Raw genomic sequence first — 21811 nt, 5'->3', positions numbered from 1 at the left:
TATGGGCCAGTGCAGCCAGTGGATGCTAGCTAGAAATTAAACTCAGCTTTAAAAAGTATCTCTACATTCTCCTCTCCCCTCCATACACCTGGCAAAACTTTCAATACAATGCAACATTGCTCTGCTGTGCATGTTTTGTCTTGCGGGGAGATTTAGGATGCCTCTGCAATGTAGAATAAATAGTTTGACACCACTAACCACCATGTAACTTTTAGTTTGAAGGAAGCCCTCTTTGGGAGAGAAGGATAAAGACCTTGTAAAACTATAACTCCTATGGTTCCACAGCACTGAGACATGGCAATTAAAGTAGCATCAAACTGCGTTAATTCTACAATGTTGATGCACCCCAAGTAATTTTATTCGGATGATACAGAGGTGCTATTTTGGGGAGAGGCTTGCATGGCTGATTCTGCCTCGTACTGATAGTGCACCTGTGTGGCCATGATTCATGCATTCCCATTACAATTTTGATGGACACCTAGGTTTCAGGACATAGTTAATAACACACACACACACACACACACACACATAATGCTTGAATCAGCCTTTAGTTGGCATGCTTCAGTTGCCAGTGCCACAATACGCTTTTGGAAGCATCAAATCCGTGGGATCAAGCTGTCAGTCCAATCCATTCAACATAATAGGACAAGATGAGCTGTGACTTTACAAATGTGGTGCAAGCTAGTTTCAATCCCTCTAAATTCTTTGGTAGAACTCTTTTATGTACCACAGTTATTCCAACACATCGTTTTCTGCTGCTTTTTAAAATACGCCTCAGTTACACACTGTTGGTTTAATGTAGAATTTAAATCATATTCTGGTCTCCCCTCCTTATTAGTTGCTTCCTTCAAACTAAAATGAATGTTTTGAATGCTATGTGTATACTTTAAAGTTTGATTTACAGGAAGAGCCAAGCAGAGAACTGTTTTCTTTCCTCCATTCTCTTATCTTATGATGGCATTTTTGTCTGCTTGCCAGCACGGCTAGGTTCTCCTTGCATGGAAAGGATGTGCCTGTTTGATTTCAACAACAAGGATGCACTTTGCCCTATAAAACAGAGCACTTCTAGAGATGGAAATGAAACCAACCTAAGCAACCAAGACGGTTACTCTCAGCTGACACAATGAGATGTCACAGAAAGGCAAAACAGTGATAACACAAGGGCACTGTTCACTATATGGAACACCTAACTCAATAAGAATTCAAAGGCTTCAATAGATCAGGGGCTGAACCCAAAGTTTCCTAACATCAAAGAAAAAGGAACCTCTGGATCCAGCTCAACATTGACTAGTATTTTAATGCATTTTTCTGATAAATAACATTTTCCAAAAGGGTTCTCTTTCAGATCAACAGTGGTGCATCTAGACTCTGGAATTAATATAGTTTGAGACTAGATTAACTGCCATAGCTCAATGCTATGGAACTATGAGAGTTATAGTTTTACAAGGCTTTTAAGCCTTGGGTTGTCGAAGGCTTTTATGGCCGGAATCACTGGGTGGCTGTGAGTTTTCCGGGCTATATGGCCATGTTCCAGAAGCATTCTCTCCTGACGTTTCACCACATCTATGGCAGGTATCCTCAGAGGTTGGAGGTCAGTTGGAAATTACTCAAGTGGGTTTTATAAATGTGTGGAATGTCCAAGGTGGGAGAAAGAACTCTTGTCTGCTGGAGGAAAGTATGAATGTTGCAATTAATCACCTTGATTAGCACTGAATAACCACTTCAGCTTCAAAGCTTGGCTGCTTCTTGCCTGGGGGAATCCTTTTTGGGAGGTTATTAGCTAGCCCTGATTGTTTCTTTTCTGGAATGAAAATGAACAAAATCTGGCTATCAATATTTTTAAAAACCCTCTAAAATCAGGACAGTAAATAAAGAACAACGCTCAAAAACAGGGGAATTCCAGACAAGAAACAATCAAGCTCAGCTAACCACCTCCCAAGAAAAGATTTCCCCAGGCCGGAAGCAGCCATTCTTTGAAGCTGAAAGGCTATTCAATGCTAATCAAGGTGGCCAATTGCAACATTCACACTTGCCTCCAACAGACAAGAGTTCTTTCTCCCACGTTGATCATTCCACAGATATATAAGCCCCACTTGACTAGTTTTCAACAGACCTCACAACCTCTGAGGATGCCTGCCATAGATGCAGGCGAAACATCAGGAAAGAGTGCTTCTGCAACATGGCCATACTGCCTGGAAAACACACAACACCCCACTTTTAAGCCTTCTCTTCCAGAATGCTAGTGCCTCTCAAAGTACAGCTCTTAGGATTCAATAATAGCATTGAGCCGTAGAGTTAAAAGTGATGTTAAACTATGGAGAGTCTTCATTTCCCAAGAACATCCTATGAAATTCATGGGTCACTGGAGACACAAACAGTGGAAAATATTCAAAGGGTATGTGTGTGTGTTTCTTTATCTCTCTCCTTCCTTCCCTACCTTCCATTCCCTTTCCTTCTTTCCTTCCCTCTCTCCCTACCTTTTTCTCTTTCCTTCCACCTCCTTCCCCTTCTTTCCCATGTCCTTCCTTCTCCCTTTCTCTCACTCCTTCCTTCTCTCCCTCTCCATCTCTCATTTCCTCCCTCCCTCCCTTTCTCTCTCTCTCCTTCTCTTTTAAAAAACAATCATAGAATCTTAGAGTTAGAAGAGACCTCGTGGGCCATCCAGTCCAACCCCTTTCTGCTAAGAAGCAGGAACATTGCATTCAAAGCACCCTCAATAGATGGCCATCCAGCCTCTGTTTAAAAGCCTCCAAAGAAGGAGCCTCCACCACAGTCCAGGCAGAGAGTTCCACTGCTGAACAGCTCTTTCTCACAGTGAGGAAGTTCTTCCTGATGTTCAGGTGGAATCTCCTTTCCTGCAGTTTAAAGCTATTGTTCCACGTCCTAGTCTCCAGGGCAGCAGAAAACAAGCTTGCTACCTCCTCCCTATGACTTCCTCTCACATATTTATACATGGCCCTCATCATGTCTCCTCTCAGCCTTCTCTTCTGCAGGCTAAACATGCTCAGTTCTTTAAGCCGCTCCTCATAGGAATTGTTCTCCAGACTCTTGATCATTTTAGTCACCCTCCTCTGGACACATTCTAGCTTGTCAACATCTCCCTTCAATAGTGATGCCCAGAATTGGACACAGTGTGATTCCAGGTGTGGTCTGACCAAGACAGAATTAAAAACTTATATTTGTTCAATGGCATATGGAGAGAAGGATTAGAAGTTTACATGCAATCAGTACATAATGTCCCAGATATTGCCATTATACTCTAACTTTAGTTGGTTTCCGCTTACTTGGTATGGTTGGCTTGTTGGCTTTATTGGCCGTTTAATACCTTACAACTAATTTAATTGGATCATTATGTGTGTGTGTGTGTGTGTATGTGTGTGTGTGTGTGTGTGTGTGTGTGTGTGTGTGTATATATATATATATATATATATATATATATATATATATAAAAGAGTGATGGCATCACGGCGATGGACAAAACAACAAATCTACAGCCCCCCCAAACTCGAAAATTGGCAACGCAATCCATCATCCCCGCCTCCAGTAAGATACAACAAATTTACACATAAAACACTATCACAACACCAAAAAATGCCAAAACTAAGTACGCATGCGCAAAAACACCATGCTTCAAACCTTTATGGCGCTCGCGCGGCTCCAGTAAGATTTATATGACAAACACAATCACAGGGCCACAAACGGCCAAAAACTGCAACAGGCGATGTGCGCCTGCGCGCACCCCCCCATCCCTTCCCGCGCACGCACACACACACCTCGCCTCAGAGCTGAAGGAAGGAAGGCAGGAAGGCCGATTCCTTGCTGGGCGCGGGATGGAGGAGGCCGCGCTGGGAGGCGTGCGGGCCTCACGTCGCTCTCTGCCCTCTCCCCCTCAATGTCCTCCCCCCTCAGGGCCCATGGAGGGCCCCGGTTGCCGTTCAGGCCCCCTCCTCCCGCCCCTCTCCCCTCCCCCCAATGCGAGGAAGGCCCCGCGGAGCCCCCCCCCGCCTCACCCTCTCTCCTCCTCCCTTCTCGGTTCTTCTCGGAGGTCTTCAAGCTCTTCAAGGTGAGGGGGGAAGAGGAGGGCACGGCCCTCGAGCAGGCCTGGACCTCCCCTCGAGTTGTTTGGGGCGCCAACCCCCGCCCTTCCCGGCCTCAGGGCCCTTCCTTTTCCCCCTCACCCGGTTCAACGGCTGGTGGGGAAAAGGAAAGAGCCTCAGGCCAGGAAGGGTGGAAGTTGGCGCCCAAAACAAGTCAAGGGAAGGCCCAAGTTGGCCCAGGCTGAGCTTCCCCCTTTTCTGTTGTTGTTATTGTTGTTGTTGTTCTCACCCACAAATTACAACCCCTCCAATGCCTCAGAAGCCCCTCTTTTTCCCCTCTCAAACCCTATCGCCCTCACCTTTCCCTTCCCTGTAATAATTATTAATATAATAACTGATCATCAGTTAAGAATGTAATAATCACCAATAATAATACTAATTTATTATTAGTATAATACTGATAATCATTCGAGAACATAATAATTCATAATAATAGTCAGTTCTTATTACTATAACACTGACAATCATTCAACAATGTATTAACAAATCGTAATAATAGAAAATTATTATTATTATAGTAATAATCATTCACAAATTAATAATTATTATTATAACATTGATAATCATTCAACAATATAATAACAACTAATAATAAGTAGTTATTATTTTTATCACAATGATAATCATTCAAGACTATAATAATTATTATTGTTATAACAGAAGGCGCCTCATATAATCCACTTCTAAACAAATAATATCACATTATAAATATACACTAGAATCTCACTTATCCAACATAAACAAGCCGGCAGAACGTTGCATAAATAAATATGTTGGATAATAAGAAGGGATTCAGGAAAACCAATTACACATCGAATTAGGTCATCATTATACAAATTAAACACCAAAACATCATGTTATACAACAAATTTGACACAAAAAGTAGTTCCATGCGCAGTAATGCTATGTAGTAATTACTGTATTTGCAAATTTACCACCAAAATATCACAATACATTAAAAACACTCACTCCAAAAACATTGACTATTAAAAGGCAGACTCCATTGCATAATCCAGAACATTGCATAAACGAATGTTGGGTGAGATTCTACTGTAATATGAAATAATTACTGTGGTACAATAATACACAACAATATCATCTCAGGACAGTAAATAAAGATCAACACTCTAAAAACACAGCTATTCCATCCAGGAAACAATCAGGGCCATCTAACACCTCCCACCAAAGGATTCCCCCCTTCACACAGGAAACCACCCACACTTTGAACCTACAAGGCCATTCCGTACTCATCACTCTCTCATCTCAGCACAGTAAATAAACAACAACAGTCTGAAAACACACAAATTCCATCCAGGAAACAATCAGGACCACCTAGCACCTCCCAACAAAGCATTCCCCCCCCCCCTAACACACGGAACCACCCAAGCTTTGAAACTACAAGGCCATTCCGTACTCTGGGGCCAATTTGCAATATATTAATATATATAATAATACAATACATATATAATACAATACATTGTATATACATATAATACTGCTAATAATATTATAATACACTACAATATAATACAAATAACAAAACAAAACAATATATATATATATATATATTACTACTAATATTGTGAAATAGTCGTATATGTTATAGCGTAATATCCTATCATATGTCTTTAATGTAATAAATGAATAAATAATACTGTATAATTTTTGTTGACGGTCACAACAAAAATAAAACCCAATGTAGATTGACCAACATCACTAAAAAAAAGCCACAGCAACGCGTGGCCGGGCACAGCTAGTATATATATAAATGAGTGATGGCATCACGGCGACCCACAAAACAACAAAACTACAGGCCCCCCAACCTCGAAATTTGACAACACAACCCATCATCCACACCTCTAGGTTGATACAACAAAAAGAAAAGAAAAATAAAGTCCTAATTAGAGAGAGAGGAATAATTGCTTTTATCCAATTGCTGCCAGTCCTAGCAACCCAATAAAAAATAATAAAAAACACTAAAAAAATAATTAAAAACACTACAAAATTAATACAATAAAATACTATAATAACAGAAAATAACTAAAAATAATACAAGAAAATAATAAAATATAATAAATAAAAAGATAACTTACAATAAAATTAATTAAAAAATACAAATAACGTCAAATAAAAATTACACAAGAATTTTTAACCAGTACCACCACCACTTTGCCACAGCAACGCGTGGCCGGGCACAGCTAGTATATATATATGCTTAATGTTTTTATACAAGAAGCATTAGTAATTGGTAGGTTAAGGTATCCATTAATTTTTTTTGTTTAATTTTTATCTTAGCTGCTGTTTCCTTTTGATATTTGATTGGTTTGTTTTGTATTTTTTTTACTTATGAATATGTTTGGCATTGAATGTTTGTCAGTTTTTTGTTGTTGTTGTTGCTGTTGTACTCTGCCCCGAGTCCCTTCGGGGAGAGAGGGTGGAATAGAAATAATGTATTACTGGTGTTATTATTCCTTCTTTCCTTGGCTTCTTCTCTTCACTACCTCCCTTTCCCCCTCTCTTTCCTCCCCTTCCCTTCCTTCTCACTGTCCTTCCCCCTTCTTCTTTTTCCTTCAATTCCCTTTCCTTTCTTCCTCTCATCCTTTTCTCTCTCCTCTTCTCTCCCTTTAGTTCTTTCCCTTCACATCTCCTTTCCTCGATCCTTCTTTTTTTCCCCTCCCTTTCTCTCTTTCCTTCCTTGCCTTTCTCTCCTCACTCCTCTCCTTTTTCATTCCTCCCTTTCCCTTTATTTTTCCCTCCCTCCTCTTATCTTTCCTCTCCTCTACTTCCTTCTCATTCTCCTTCTCTCCCTCTTCTTTTTCCTTCAAACCCCTTTCCTTCCTCTTGCTGCCTTTCCTTCCTGTCATCCTTTTTCCCTCTCCTTTCTTTCCCTTTCATTCTTTCCCTTCCTCTCTCCTTTCCTTCTTTCCTCTTCTCTTTTCCCTTGCCTCCCTCCCCTTCCTTCCTTCTCTTTCCTCCCTCCCTTCCTGTCCTGCCTCTTTCTCCCCTTCTCCCTTTCCTTCCTTCTTCTTCCTTCCCTTTCTCTTTCCTTCCTTGCCACCCTCTCCTCCCTCCTCTCCTTCTTCCTCTACTTCTTTCTTCTTCCCTCCCTCCTCTTCTCTCTTTCCATCCTTCCCCATTCCTTCCTTCTCACTTTTCTTCCCCTTCCTTTCTCCTATCCCTTTCTTGCCTTCCTTCTTTTCCCTTGCCTCCCTCCCTTTCCTTCCCTTTTTCCTCTTTCCTTCTTCTCCCCATCCCCTTCTCCCTCTTCCTTTCATTTCTCTTTCCTTCCTTCCCCTCCCTCCCTTTGTCTTCTTCCTTTTCCATTCTTTCCCATTCCTTCCTTCTCACTCTTCTTCCCCTTCCTTTCTCCTATCCCTTTCTTGCCTTCCTTTTTTTCCCTTTCCTCCCTTTCCTCTATTTCCTTCCTCTCCCCATCCCCTTCTCCCTCTTCCTTTCATTTCTCTTGCCTTCCTCTCCCTCCCTTCTTCCTTTTCCATCCTTCCCCTTTCCTTCCTTCTCGCTCTCCTGCCTTCCTTCCCTCCCTCTCTCTTTCCTCCTTCCCCCTCCCTCGGCGGGAGGCGGGTCCTCTTCATCCTCCTCCTCCTCCTCCTCGCACGGCCGGCCTGGAGTGACACACATTTGGGGGGCGGGCCAGGAGTCACAGAGAGACAGAGAGCGGGAGAAAGCGGGCGCCCCATTGCGAGCGGGACCTCCTTTCCCTCCTCTCCCTCCTTCTCCTCAGGGCGCCTGGGGCCTGGCGGGCGGGCTGGGCTGGGGGCGTGCGAGCCAATGAGGGCCCGGACCCCGTCCCTCGCCGCCTCCGGAGCCGCCAGGAGCCCCCCCTGCCGACCCCCGGCTCCCCGAAAGGCAGGCCCGGCAGACCCATGCGGCGCCTCCAGGAGAGATTCCGCAGGTGAGTGAGCGAGCGAGCGAGCGAGCCAGGCAGGCAGGGAAGGCAGGCCTTTGTCTCTGCGGCCGGGGAATCCCACGGCAGTGGCGGTCTCTGCCAGCAGCATGGATGCAGCCTGGGCGATCATGGGAGGTGGAGTTTGCTTAGGCACCGGCACCGAAGACTCCGCCAAACTACATTCCCCAGCATCCCATAGCATCCCTGGCAGGCAAAGCGGTGTCAAACTGCACTCATTCCCCAGTGCAGCCGCCTCCCAGGTTGCCAGGGAATCCTTTCAACAATGCCTTTTTCCCCACAGGATGGAGGTGGCTTTATAATACTCATCCCCCCTCCCACCACCACCTTTGCCTTACTTGCTTGGCCCACGCTTGTGTCCTGTTCAAACCCAGGCCTGGAACAACAATAATAATACAGTAGAGTCTCACTTATCCAACGTTCTGGATTATCCAACGCATTTTTGCAGTCAATGTTTTCAATGCATCATGATATTTTGGTGCTAATTTAGTAAATTAGCATCAATGTGTAATGAACTACAGTAGAGTCTCACTTATCCAACATAAACAGGCCGGCAGAACATTGGATAAGCAAATATGTTGGATAATGAGGGATTAAGGAAAAGCCTATTAACATCAAATTAGATTATGATTTTACAAATTAAGCATCAAAACATCATGTTATACAACAAGTTTGACAGAAAAAGTAGTTCATTACACATTGATGCTATGTAGTAATTACTGTATTTACAAATTTAGCACCAAAATATCACGATATATTGAAAACATTGACTACAAAATGTGTTGGATAATCCAGAACGTTGGATAAGCGAATGTTGGATAAGTGAGGCTCTACTGTATCTGTGGAAGGTCCAGGGTGGGAGAAAGAACTCTTGTCTGTTGAAGGCAAGTGTGAATGTTGCAATTGGCCACCTTAATTATCATGGAATAGCCTTTCAGCTTCAAGGTCTGGCTGCTTACTGCCTGGGGGAATCCTTTGTTGGGAGGTATTACTGGCCCTGATTGATACATGTCTAGAATTTCTCAGTTTTCTGAGTGGTGTTCTTTATGTATTGTCCTGATTTTAGAGTTTATCTAGGGGTTCTTCCGCACAGCCATACAAGAGAAAAAATCCCACAATATTTGCCTTGAACTGGAATATATGGCAGTGTGTGGACTCAGATAGTTCAGGGCCCTTCCGCACAGCCATATAACTCCAAATATCAAGGCAGAAAATCCCACAATATCCTCTTTGAACTGGATTATCTAAGGGCCCTTCCATACAGCCCTTTATCCCAGAATATCAAGGCAGAAAACCCCACATTATCTGAGTGTAGACTCAGATAACCCAGTTCAAAGCAGATATTGTGGGATTTTCTGCTTTGATAATCTGGGTTATATGGCTGTGCAGAAGGGCCCTAAATCCACACTTCCACATATTCCAGTTCAACTGTGTGAAAGGGGCCTGTGTTTCCCAAACTCTGGACTTCCAAGTGTTTTTGGACCTCACTCCTAGAATTCCTGATTGGCCGAGGCTTCTGGGAGTTGAAGTCCAAAACATCTGGAAAACTAGGGTTTGGGATGGGACAGATTGAAATTAGGAAAGATCTATGTGATGTGACATTTTATTGTGAGGTTTTTTTTCCTATTTCAGCCCCCAAAATTTTGAAATCTCATTAATGGTGCAAAGTGCCTTCAAGATGATTTTGACTTAGGTGAACCCACATATGAGACCATCTAAGGCAGTGGTTCTCAACCTGTGTGTCTCCAGATGTTTTGGCCTTCAGCTACCAGAAATCCTAACAGCTAGTAACCTGCCTGGGATTTCTGGGAGTTGTAGGCCAAAACACCTGGGGACCCACAGGTTGAGAACCACTGTTCTAGGGTGCAGCTACACTGTTGAATTAATGCACCTACATGGTTGTATTAGGTACTAAGACTCAATACCGTGGGATTCTTTGAGTTATAGTTTTACAAGAACTTCAGCCTTCTCTGCCAAAGGGGGCTGGTGAAATAAATCCCAAGATGACTTCACATTGAGCCATGGCAGTTAAAAGTGGTGTCATACTACAATAATTGAACAGTGTAGATCAGTGTAGACTAAGGCCCGGGGGCCGGATGCGGCCCATCGAAGCCATTTATCCGGCCCCCGGCCCCTCCCTCACCCGGTGCGTGCCTTCCAGAGTTTTTCTTGTTTATAATAGTATTTGAATTAGTATTTAATTAATAATTAATTATCAAGGGGGGTGCTTTGCTAGTGCTTTTGGTGCAAAAAGGCAGAAAAGGGCTGGACTAAATAGCGCAAGGGGTCTCTTCTAATCCTCTTTATTATTATTATTATTATTATTATTGACACAAAGACACAGTATATATGCAAACAAGCAAACACAGCAAACAAGATATATATGCTGGATTTTATATCATAAAATCACAAGTTCCCAAGCGTTTAGGGCTGTGTGACATATTATTATTATTATTATTATTATTATTATTATTATTATTATTATTATTATTAACAACATTGAGGCTGGGTGGCCATCTGTCAGGGGTGCTTTGCTTGTGCTTTTGGTGCACAAAGGTAGAAGGGGGTTGGACTAAATGGCCTAAGGGGTCTCTTCTAACCTTCTTTATTATTTTTATTATGATTATGATTGTTATTAACATTGAGGCTGTATTTGGTCCCGTTTGGGGTTTTTTAACTTCAAAATAAGAGATGTGCAGTGTGCATAGGAATTTGTTTATAGTTTTTTTTTTCCAACTATAGTCCGGCCCTCCAACGATCTGAGGGACCGTGAACTGGCCCCCTCTTTAAAAAGTTTGGGGACCCCTGGTGTAGATGCTCTCCAAGTCACCACCTTCAACAGTCCTGCTCAGGTCTTGCAGACTCAGGACCCTGGCTTCTCTCATGGCCCTTCCAGACAGGCCCTATATCCCAGGATCTGATCCCAGGTTTTCTGTTTATCCCAAATTATCTGACAGTGCAGACTCATAATCCAGTTTATAGCAGAAAACCTGGGATCAGATCCTGGGATATAGGGCCTCTGGAAGAGCCCTGAGTTTATCTAACCTCTGATATTTATCTTCCACCTTTCCTTAAGGCTCTCAAGAGTGGTCTACAATGCAAGTAAAGCCTACTCTTTCCATAGTAGTTCTAATCAGTGGAGCAGAGGAGTATTTTAAAGCTGGGTGTTTCTTTCTCTTCTCCCACTCTCTCCTACTATCAATGCATGTTTCAGATTCCGATCTGCTATGCTTAGCATTTGTGGTTTGCAAAGTGGATAGGGAGGCAAGGGGTTTCCAGAATTATGGAGCCTGCATCTTGTAATAGATTTTAATATCTGTGATAATAATAACGTAAATGAAATATAGTGCAAAGTGAGCGTTGGGAGGCGGGATAGGGATCTGTTATTTAGGATTGGTTATATTAGAGTGTAATAGATTTCTCTTTCCAAGTATTGCTACTTCAGTAATTGAGAAATTCATCTCAGGCAGGTAAGTAGACAGTCAGAAAGACAGACAAAAAGATTGGTCAGTAAAGTGTGTGTATGCACATAAGTTAGTGGTGTTGGGTGATCTGGGTTACCCTTTGTGTCCAGTTTCTGTGAATCCCGTATTTGGAAACCTATGAGGCACAAGGGTCTTGGCTGACTCCCAATAAATTCTTCCAAAACACTTTGCCTCATATAGATATATCCTGGAGAGTCAGAGGGTTCCCCATTGAAAGTGCCTGTGGTTTTTTTTTCCTTCATAATCCTAACTATCTTAAGCAGGGTTTCTCAGCTCAGGTTTCACAAAAGATTGTGATTTGGAAAAAAAACAATACACTTTTTTTGAGCTGTAAGTATAATAATTTTATGCAGGGGGTTCCCTGAGACCTGAACATTATTTTAAGGTTTCCTCCAGGTTTTTTGGGTTTTTTTAAAAGCCGATCTAAAGCGACACCTGCATATACTAAGTCTAAACAGAAGTTTGGGGGTATTTCTTTAGGGAGAAAGGAATGGGGAGATGTGTAATTTCAGCATGAAATTACACGAACTTAGAAAGAGGCAAGGAATTCTACAGCCATAGAAATCTTTTCCCAGCTCTTTTTTTCCCTGGTGGACTTTATTCTGTCTGTATATTCTATTTTATCTAAAGGTTATATTTGGCAGCTTTGTTGGTGAAGTAGTTCTCCCTTGTTTTATTTAAGAGTTAAGAAATACAGTGGGCACAATGCTTAAAGTATATGAATGAGTAATAACATTCCATTGCTTTTTACATATACATTGAATTTATAATTGCTGCTATTAGAGTAAAGAGAGATGCAAGATTTTCTTCTATTGCGTTAAACAGTGTGATTTGACACTGTAATGTGAAATTGTGGGGGTGGAAATAATATTTTTAATTCATTTTCTTGAGAACTTCTTCTTGACTCAAACAGCAGCAATGTATGAAGCATTTGAAGAATGAGCAGAGATACTGGCAGTCCCTGGTGTAACAAGATAGGTCCTGTAGGTTTGCTCATAAGTTGAATTTGTAGATAAGTCGGAATAGGTACATTTAAAAAAATGTAATTCCAATTAAATGTGTATTGTATATATGTGTGTGTATGTATATATGTGTACACACACACACATATATACAGTAGAGTCTCGCTTATCCAAGCTTCACTTATCCAATGTTCTGCATTATCCAAGGCAGTCTGCCTTTTAGTAGTCAATGTTTTTGTAGTAAATGTTGTAATGTTTTGGTGCTAAATTCATACATACAGTAATTACTACATAACATTACTGTGTATTGAACTGCTTTTTCTGTCAATTTGTTGTAAAACACGATGTTTTGGTGCTTAATTTGTAAAATCATAATGTAATTTTATGTTTAATAGGCTATTTTCTTAATCCCTCCTTATTATCCAACATTTTTGCTTATCCAATGTTCTGCTGGCCCGTTTATGTTGGATAAGTGAGACTCTAAGGTAAAGGAGACTCTGGGGGTTGGTGCTCATCTCCATTTCTAGGCCGAAGAGCCGGCATTGTCCATAGACATCTCCAAGGTCATGTGGCATGTCTGCATGGAGCACATATATATGGAGCCCCTAGTGGTGCAGCGGGTTAAACCACTGAGCTGCTAAACTTGCTGACTGAAAGGTCGGCAGTTTGAATCCAGGGCGCAGGGTGAGCTCCTGCTGTTAGCCCCAACTTCTTCCAACCCAGCAGTTCGAAAACATTCAAATGTGAGTAGACCAATAGGTACCACTCCAAAGAGAAGGTAATGGCGCTCCATGCAGTCATGCCAGCCACATGTTCATAGACCTTGGAGGTGTCTACGGACAATGCCGCCTCTTCAGCTTAGAAGTGGAGATGAGCACCAATCCCCAGAGTCGGACACGACTAGATTTAATGACAAGGGGAAATCTTTACCTATCTATCTATTTATCTATATACGCTTTGGATAGCATAAGGAAGGGTGAATGCCACTGTGGTGTTTGTTTTGCTGTCTGTGCCCCAGTTCAGATGATTTCACCTCACTTTCTGTCTCTGTGAAAATTGGATTTTGACAATTTTTGGTTGTCATGGAAACAAGGATTGGTGATGAAGCTTCAGTGGAGACACCTTTTCATGGGGAACTCTTCCAGGAGTGAGTTTCCCTTCTTGGAGAGTAGATTGCCTCTCATTTTCTGTTGTTTCACCCGTTTGCAACTAAGAGCCGTATGTAAGTTGGATGTTTATAACCTGGGGACTGCCTGCATTTGTATTTGCGTGTTGCAGAGACAACGGTGAGGAAAAATTTTGTAACTCCTTGTGATGCGGAGGAATGTAAAGATCTGCCTCTTTAACTGAAGTGAACCCTTGGGAGCAAATCCTTTTATCTAGAGAATATTTGTTTTCGCTCATCTATATCTCGAGCATTGCAGGCTCCAGGTGCTTGCAATCACATTCAGCTTAGGTCTGCCCACAGAGATTTTGGTCTCTCGCCTGTCGCAAGTCTTCTTTAATCCTCCACAGTCATGGATTGTCCATAATTTCTTCATTGCCTCTCTTCCTGAAATGTTAGTAATGATCTGAGGAAGATAAACACTCAGCGCCTGTGTTGTTTTCTCAGAAGTGTACCTGAAATTCAACTCCTTGCATTAATATCATGCTGTTGATACTCTCCACATTTTCTTGCATTTCTGTCTTTTCCTTATCTTTCTTAACTAGCCTTTTTAAACCTTTTTACCCTAAAGGAGTCAGGTTTTAGAGAACCCCTATATATAAATTGTTGTATTTATAGTTCAGGAATGGGGTTTTTTTTTTCATAATCACTAGTGATTGGGTTGCTGTGAATTTTCCGGGCTGTATGGCCATACTCCGGAAGCATTCTCTCCTGACATATTGCCCACATCTATGGCAGGCATCCTCAGAGATTGTGTGCTTTGTTGGAAATTAGGCAAGTAAATCCAGAGTGGGAGAAAGAACTCTTGTCTGTTTGAGGCAAGTGTAAATGTTGCAATTGGCCAACTTGATTAGCATTGAATGGCCTTTCAGCTTCAAGACCTGGCTGCTTCCTGCCTGGGTGTGATGTCTCATGGGCCTTGTAGTCCCGTTCCTAGTACTATTGTGGCAGACGAGGAGGAAAACATGGGATTTCCACCGGTTCAGCCAGAATCGGAGCCCCTGCACCTGGAGGATGTTTGCCCTCAAGAAGTCAGCCAAACAAGCCTTGGGCAGAATTCTCCCCCGTTTTCCCGAAAGGACAATTATAATAGAGATAGAGGAGCCAGGGAGGCTAATCGCCGGAGCCTCAGAATCGCAGCCAAACAACTAGCTGATTAGGTCTGCTTCCCTTGGGAAATTCTAAGGAGTCATGCATCTGGACAGAGTTGGGTTTCGCTTCTCGTTCTCCAGGGAAAGTGTTCTTCTGGCAGGAAACGAGACCCTATATAGGAGTTTTGCCGCAAAGGAAACCTTGCGGAGTCAATTTGTCAGCTTGAGGAGTGAGATCGTGTGTGGACTTCGTAACCCCAGTTCCTTGTTTCCCGGACCAAGTTCCAAGCCTGCCTTGTTTCACGCTTTGCTGCGGACCTTGCCACGGACCTTGTTCTTGCTTCTTGTTTGCCTCGTTTCAAGTCTTGTTCTAGCCAAGAATCAAGTTTGTTTTCCAGCCTTGTTGTCAAGCTTCAATGGACTAAAAGACCTTGTCATCTCCCCACACTATTGCTTGGCAAAGTGTGTGTTTCGGTTAATGGATTATAACTTTGGACTCTAATATCACATATTGGACATTATTTTCCTGGACTATATTTGACCTTTCCTGAAAGGTCTACTTCTGAACTATATTCTTCACTTGTTTTTATTGACTTTATATATTTCTTTAATAAAGATATTAGATAGAATCTGGCCTCTGCGCATGGTTATTGGTGTTCTGTAGCCTGGGTCTTGACAGTTTGACTCCGCCACCCTAAGCACCAATTAACCTAGGCCAGAATGTCTACAGGAACCGGGGCGGAAGCCCAACCACTCAGCTACACCATTTCCAAGGAAGAATTCGACAGGATCCGAGATACACTCTGTACGCAGGAGGGAGAAATACGGGGCTTGAAAGAACGCGGTGTCCGGCTCCCTGCCCTAGCGCTTCCAACCAAGTTTTCTGGAGAAGCCTCCAAGGTTCATGTTTTCCGTCGCCAGTGCCAGGCGTACATAGAAGCCCGCCAAGCCGAGTTTCCCCAAGAAGAAGTCAAGGTGGCGTGGATTTACAGCCTCCTAGATGGGCCTGCGGCCAATTGGGCGACGGCGCTATTTGATGCGGGTTCCATGCACCTAAGTTTCGCGCACAACTTCCTGAATCACCTTAGAATGACATGGGGGATCGAGGACAACGAGGAGGCGGCTGGCCATAAACTCCGGCGTCTCTTCCAAGGGGACAGGCCGTTGTCCCAGTACATAGCCGAGTTCCGGGTGCTGGCTCAGAACACCGGCTGGAACAATATAGCCCTCAGAGGACAGTTTCGTGAGGGTCTCAACATCGAGATGCAGGAAGAAATCTCTAAGGTGGATCCTCCAGATTCTCTTGAGAGACTTATCAATCATTGTTTACGAGCCGAAGTCCTGCTTGCCAACAAAAAACAGTGGCTCCGAGGCCAGAGTGGAAGAGCCGGAGTGAAACCCCCCGCTTCCGCCAGTATTCAGCCACGTCCAGTGTGGAGATCCCCACCACCAGCCCCAAACCCCAGGGGAAGCGAGGAGGAGCCGATGCAGTTGGGCAATGTGCGCCCCAGACTAGATGTTGCCGAAAAGGCCCGCCGCCAACGTTTAAACCTCTGTTGGTACTGCGGGAATGGGGGGCACTTCGCCAAAGGATGCCTAGCCAAGGGAAAGCCCACCGCCCGCCTGGCGGCGGCGTCCTCCACGGAGCCGGAAGCGGCCGCGGCGACTGGAATCAAGCCGGCGGGGGAAGCCAGCGACCGGGCGTAGAGAGGCTCGACAACCCGGTCAAAAACCCCGCTCAAGAGCCTCAAACTGGGGTCCTATTTCTCCTGGTGATTACGCTGTGGTCGGTGAAAAAGGGACCTGTCATGATCCATGCCATGATAGACTCAGGGGCAACAAACAATTTCATCGATAGAGAGTATGCCGACTCTCTGGGATTACAATATCACGATTTCAAGAATGCCCGGGTGGTGCAGGCCATAGATGGTCGTCCCCTAAAGACGGGTCCAGTAAGCCAATGGACTGAACCCACCAGGATGTAGATAAGGGAACACATGGAAGAAATTTCCTTCTTCGTTACCGAGGTTCCCCACTTCCCTGTGATTTTGGGGATTCCATGGCTGACGCTCCACGACCTAAACATCTCCTGGTCCAACAGAGAACTGCAGTTTGCCTCAAGATATTGCCAAAACCATTGTCTAGTAGCCAAGGTCTGCCATGCCACAGACGCTGAGCCCATCATCACCTTGCCCAAGAAATATTCAGACTTTTGGGATGTTTTCAATGAAAAGGAAGCCGAGAAACTACCCCCACATAGACCCTACGACTGTGCCATTGACTTGGAGGAGGGGGCTCCGATTCCGCGAGGACACCTCTACTCCCTGACTGAACCAGAGCAAGAAGCTCTCAGAGAGTTTATAAAGTCAAACCTTCGCAAGGGATTCATCAGACCCTCTCAATCCCCAGCTGCTTCCCCAGTGATGTTTGTGAAAAAGAAGTCAGGGGACCTACGCTTGGTTGTGAACTATAGAGCATTGAACAATATCACGAAGCGGAATCGCTACCCCCCTGCCTTTGATCTCGGACCTATTAGACCGGCTTCGAGGGGCCAAGGTTTACACCAAGCTGGATCTCCGGGGGGCTTACAATCTAGTTCGCATAAGAGAAGGGGACGAATGGAAAACCGCCTTCCAGACCAAATTCGGATTATTTGAGTCCCTAGTCATGAATTACGGATTATCCGGAGCTCCCGCAACATTCCAGCATTTTGTCAATGATATCTTCCAGGATTATCTAGATCGGTTTTTGATCATATACTTGGACGATTTTTTGGTGTTTTCTAGATCACAATCGGAGCACGAGCAACACGTCAGAATGGTGCTACAACAATTGCGGGATCATGGTCTATATGCCAAGTTAGAAAAATGCGCCTTTGATCTGCAAGAAGTAGACTTCCTGGGATACTGTGTCTCGCCTCTAGGGCTCTCCATGGACCCGGCAAAGGTTTCAGCAGTATTGGAATGGCGGGCGCCAACCAACAAGAAGGAAGTGCAGCGCTTCTTGGGGTTTGCAAACTACTACCGCAAATTCATCCCAGACTTCGCTCGCTGGTCTGACCCAATCACCAGCTGCATCTGTGGGAAACAGCCTTTCCGCTGGACGGAGCAAGCAGAGAAAGGGTTCCAGCAGCTAAAGAAGTTATTCACGACCCAGCCAATTCTACAGCACCCTGATCCTAAAACCCCTTTTGTTGTACCGGCTGACGCCTCTGATGTGGCAATTGGGGCTGTACTCATGCAACCAGTGGGAGAGCATCTTCATCCTTGTGCCTATTACTCCCGTCAACTAACAGCCCCAGAGAGAAATTACACTATTTGGGAGAAAGAACTTTTGGCCATAAAGGCAGCTTTTGAAAACTGGAGACATTGGTTGGAAGGGGCCAAATTTCCCATTGAGGTTCATACTGATCATCGTAATTTGGAGCATCTAAGAACTGCACGAAAGCTAAATCAAAGGCAGCAGCGCTGGGCTTTGTTCTTTGAACGTTTTGACTTCCAGATCCATTATGTGACCCCGGCTCAGACCAAGCAAGCAGATGCTCTATCACGGAAACCGGAGTATGCTGCAGGGTGCAGAGAGACCTCAGAATCTCGATTGCTGCAACCCGAAAACTTTGCCACGCTCACAGTGGGAAACACCAAATCCACTCCAACTGAACCAACTCCCTCTAACCCAGAATCCCTTTGCTCTCAAGAAATTAGAGCCAGTCAACAGACAGATGCCTGGGCTCAAGAACAGATTCGCCAAGGACTACGTTTCCCATTTTCACTTAAAGATGGCCTGCTATGCTACAGGAACCATGTTTACATCGCTCCAGGCCCCGGCAGAGAAAAGGCACTTCGTCTGTGTCATGACAGCAAGCCAGCAGGGCATTTCGGACTATTTAAAACCATGCACTTGATCCTGCGAGACTTCTGGTGGCCCAAGATCCGCAAGGATGTGGAGAAATATGTCAATACCTGCCCTGTATGTCAGCGCTCCAAGACACGAAGGGAGAAGCCCTCAGGGCTACTTCATCCCCTTCCCACTCCTTCTCGTCCATGGAAGATAATTTCCGCGGATTTTATCACTGACTTACCACCCTCCCTTGGATTCACCACGATTCTAGTAGTGGTGGACCTTTTTACCAAATTGGCCCATTTCATTCCCTGGGATGGCCTTCCCACGGCCAAAGAGACTGCAGATTTATTCCTTCAACATATCTTCCGCCTACATGGTTTGCCCAAGAGTTTAGTCACTGACCGTGGATCTCAATTCACCTCTCGGTTCTGGAAGGCACTGCAACAACTATTGGGCATAGACTCTCGTTTATCTTCAGCTCACCATCTCCAAACGGATGGGCAAACGGAGCGCACCAATGCCACTTTGGAACAATACCTTCGCTGTTATATAAACTATCAACAGGACAATTGGGCGTCCCTATTATCTCTGTCAGAGTTTGCCTACAACAACGGTGTCCAGGCTTCAACTAAAGAAACCCCGTTCTTTGCAAACTACGGTTTCCATCCACGTTTCTTTCCTTCTGTCATTGAAACCTCAGAAGTCCCCGCAGCGGAGGACTGGCTGCAAGAACTCACAGCGGTACAACAACTCTTACACCAGCAACTGGATCAAGCCAAGGAGGACTATAAACGCCACGCTGGCGGTCATCGCCAGCCGGGCCCCGAGATCAAGGTAGGAGATCGGGTTCTATTGTCCACTCGCTTTTTGCCCTCCCACCGTCCCTGCCGGAAGCTAGATGCCCGTTTCATTGGTCCCTACCCAGTGGTGGCGCAACTTAACCCCGTGACTTTCAAACTCCAACTTCCGCGCTCCATGCGCATTCATCCAGTGTTTCATCGTTCCCTGCACCTTCCGGCGGATGGTGTACGCCCTGATGCGAGCCGGCCGGCCCCCACCCCCGTTTTGGTGGATGGGGAGGAGGAATTCGAGGTTCAGGACATTTTGGATTCTCGCTTTCATCGCCGCCGCCTTCAGTATCTCATTGACTGGGTGGGTTTTGGCCCCGAAGAACGCTCTTGGGAAGACGCTTCCACAGTCCATGCCCCCGACTTAGTCCGCCGCTCCCATCAGGCCTACCCTACTAAGCCACGCCCCCACGCCCCAAGGAGAGGGCCCATGTTGGAGAGGGGCCTTGAGGGGGGGGGATAGTGTGATGTCTCATGGGCCTTGTAGTCCCGTTCCTAGTACTATTGCGGCAGACGAGGAGGAAAACATGGGATTTCCACCGGTTCAGCCAGAATCGGAGCCCCTGCACCTGGAGGATGTTTGCCCTCAAGAAGTCAGCCAAACAAGCCTTGGGCAGAATTCTCCCCCGTTTTCCCGAAAGGACAATTATAATAAAGATAGAGGAGCCAGGGAGGCTAATCGCCGGAGCCTCAGAATCGCAGCCAAACAACTAGCTGATTAGGTCTGCTTCCCTTGGGAAATTCTAAGGAGTCATGCATCTGGACAGAGTTGGGTTTCGCTTCTCGTTCTCCAGGGAAAGTGTTCTTCTGGCGGGAAATGAGACCCTATATAGGAGTTTTGCCGCAAAGGAAACCTTGCAGAGTCAATTTGTCAGCTTGAGGAGTGAGATCGTGTGTGGACTTCGTAACCCAAGTTCCTTGTTTCCCGGACCAAGTTCCAAGCCTGCCTTGTTTCACGTTTTGCCGCAGACCTCGCCACGGACCTTGTTCTTGCTTCTTGTTTGCCTCGTTTCAAGTCTTGTTCTAGCCAAGAATCAAGTTTGTTTTCCAGCCTTGTTGTCAAGCTTCAATGGACTAAAAGACCTTGTCATCTCCCCACACTATTGCTTGGCAAAGTGTGTGTTTCGGTTAATGGATTATAACTTTGGACTCTGATATCACATATTGGACATTATTTTCCTGGACTATATTTGACCTTTCCTGAAAGGTCTACTTCTGAACTATATTCTTCACTTGTTTTTATTGACTTTATATATTTCTTTAATAAAGATATTAGATAGAATCTGGCCTCTGCGCATGGTTATTGGTGTTCTGTAGCCTGGGTCTTGACACTGGGGGATTCCTTTGTTGGGAATGATTTCTAGGTTTCTGTGCCATCTGTCTGAAAAACTCTGCTCTAGATGTTTAGTGATAAGGAGGGACCAAAGTAAGGGTGCATCTCCACTGGAGAATTAATGCAGTTTGATACCACTTTAACTACTATGGAATCATGGGATTTGTAGTTTGGTGAGACACCACCACTAAAGGCTAAAGATTTTGCAATACTACAACTCCCATGATTCCATAGCCTTGAGCCACAGCAGTTAAAGTGGTGTCCGACTGCATTAATTCTACAGCATAGACCTCAGACTTTTCAAAAAGTGGCCTGGTTCACAGTCTCTCATACTGGTGGACGAGTGGGGTGGAGTATAGTTTGAAAAAAACATTAATGAATTCCTATGCACGCTGTACATATCTTATAAGCCTAAAGTTTAGGGCAGGGGCCAAATAAATGACTTTGAAAGGCCACATCTGGCCTGTGGGCCATAGTTTGGGGACCCCTGGCTTAGAGACACTCCAAGTTTTCATTGCTGATATACATTTTTTGAGAATGAAAGCCAAGGTACTGGAGGTTACAGAGAATATGGACATCTGTTATTACACACTATTATTATTGTACAGGTTTTTAATCTCTCTCTCTCTCTCTCTCTCTCCCTCTCTCTCTCTCTCTCTCTCTCTCTCTGTATGTGTGTGTGTGTGTGTGTGTGTGTGTGTGTGTGTGTGTATATATATATATATATATATATAATGTTCTGACCATTTCTAACTTAAAGTAAACAGTGAAACTAAAGAAGGGTAAGCTCTGCCCACTTTGTCTCCTAGCAACCCACTCAGCCATTTAATGGCACCCAGGGCCGCTTCAATCAGGCCTCTTCCACACTGTCTATAAAATACAGATTATCTGATTTGAACTGGATTATATGGCAGTGTAGACTTAAGGCCCTTCCACACAGCTATATTACCCATTTATAATCTTATATTATCTGCTTTGAACTGGATTATCTTGAGTCCACACTGCCATATAATCCACATCAGTGTGCATTTTATACAACTGTGTAGAAGGAGCCTCATATAA

General features: G+C 44.4%; 1 protein-coding gene across 3 annotated transcripts in view; it reads left to right on the top strand.

Annotated features, from left to right (window-relative positions):
- Window positions 1-21811, top strand: part of mmd (monocyte to macrophage differentiation associated) — a 65088-nt gene that overhangs the window by 5879 nt on the left and 37398 nt on the right. Inside the window, exon 1 of one of the 3 annotated variants that reach the window (XM_003229854.4) lies at window positions 7760-8010. The exons of 1 other annotated variant lie outside the window; for it this stretch is intronic. In XM_003229854.4, coding sequence (XP_003229902.2) covers window positions 7982-8010 — 29 coding nt within the window. In that variant the 5' untranslated portion in view covers window positions 7760-7981. Of the gene's footprint in view, window positions 1-7759; window positions 8011-11045; window positions 11121-21811 lie in introns of those variants that run through there. One more of the 3 variants, XM_062970993.1, reaches the window with a different exon arrangement.

Source organism: Anolis carolinensis, chromosome 2 (genome assembly GCF_035594765.1).
Source record: "Anolis carolinensis isolate JA03-04 chromosome 2, rAnoCar3.1.pri, whole genome shotgun sequence".
In the NCBI taxonomy this organism is placed as follows: Eukaryota; Metazoa; Chordata; class Lepidosauria; order Squamata; family Dactyloidae; genus Anolis; species Anolis carolinensis.
The sequence above is the reverse complement of the archived record's forward strand: the minus strand, read 5'-3'. Positions and strand labels throughout refer to the sequence as shown.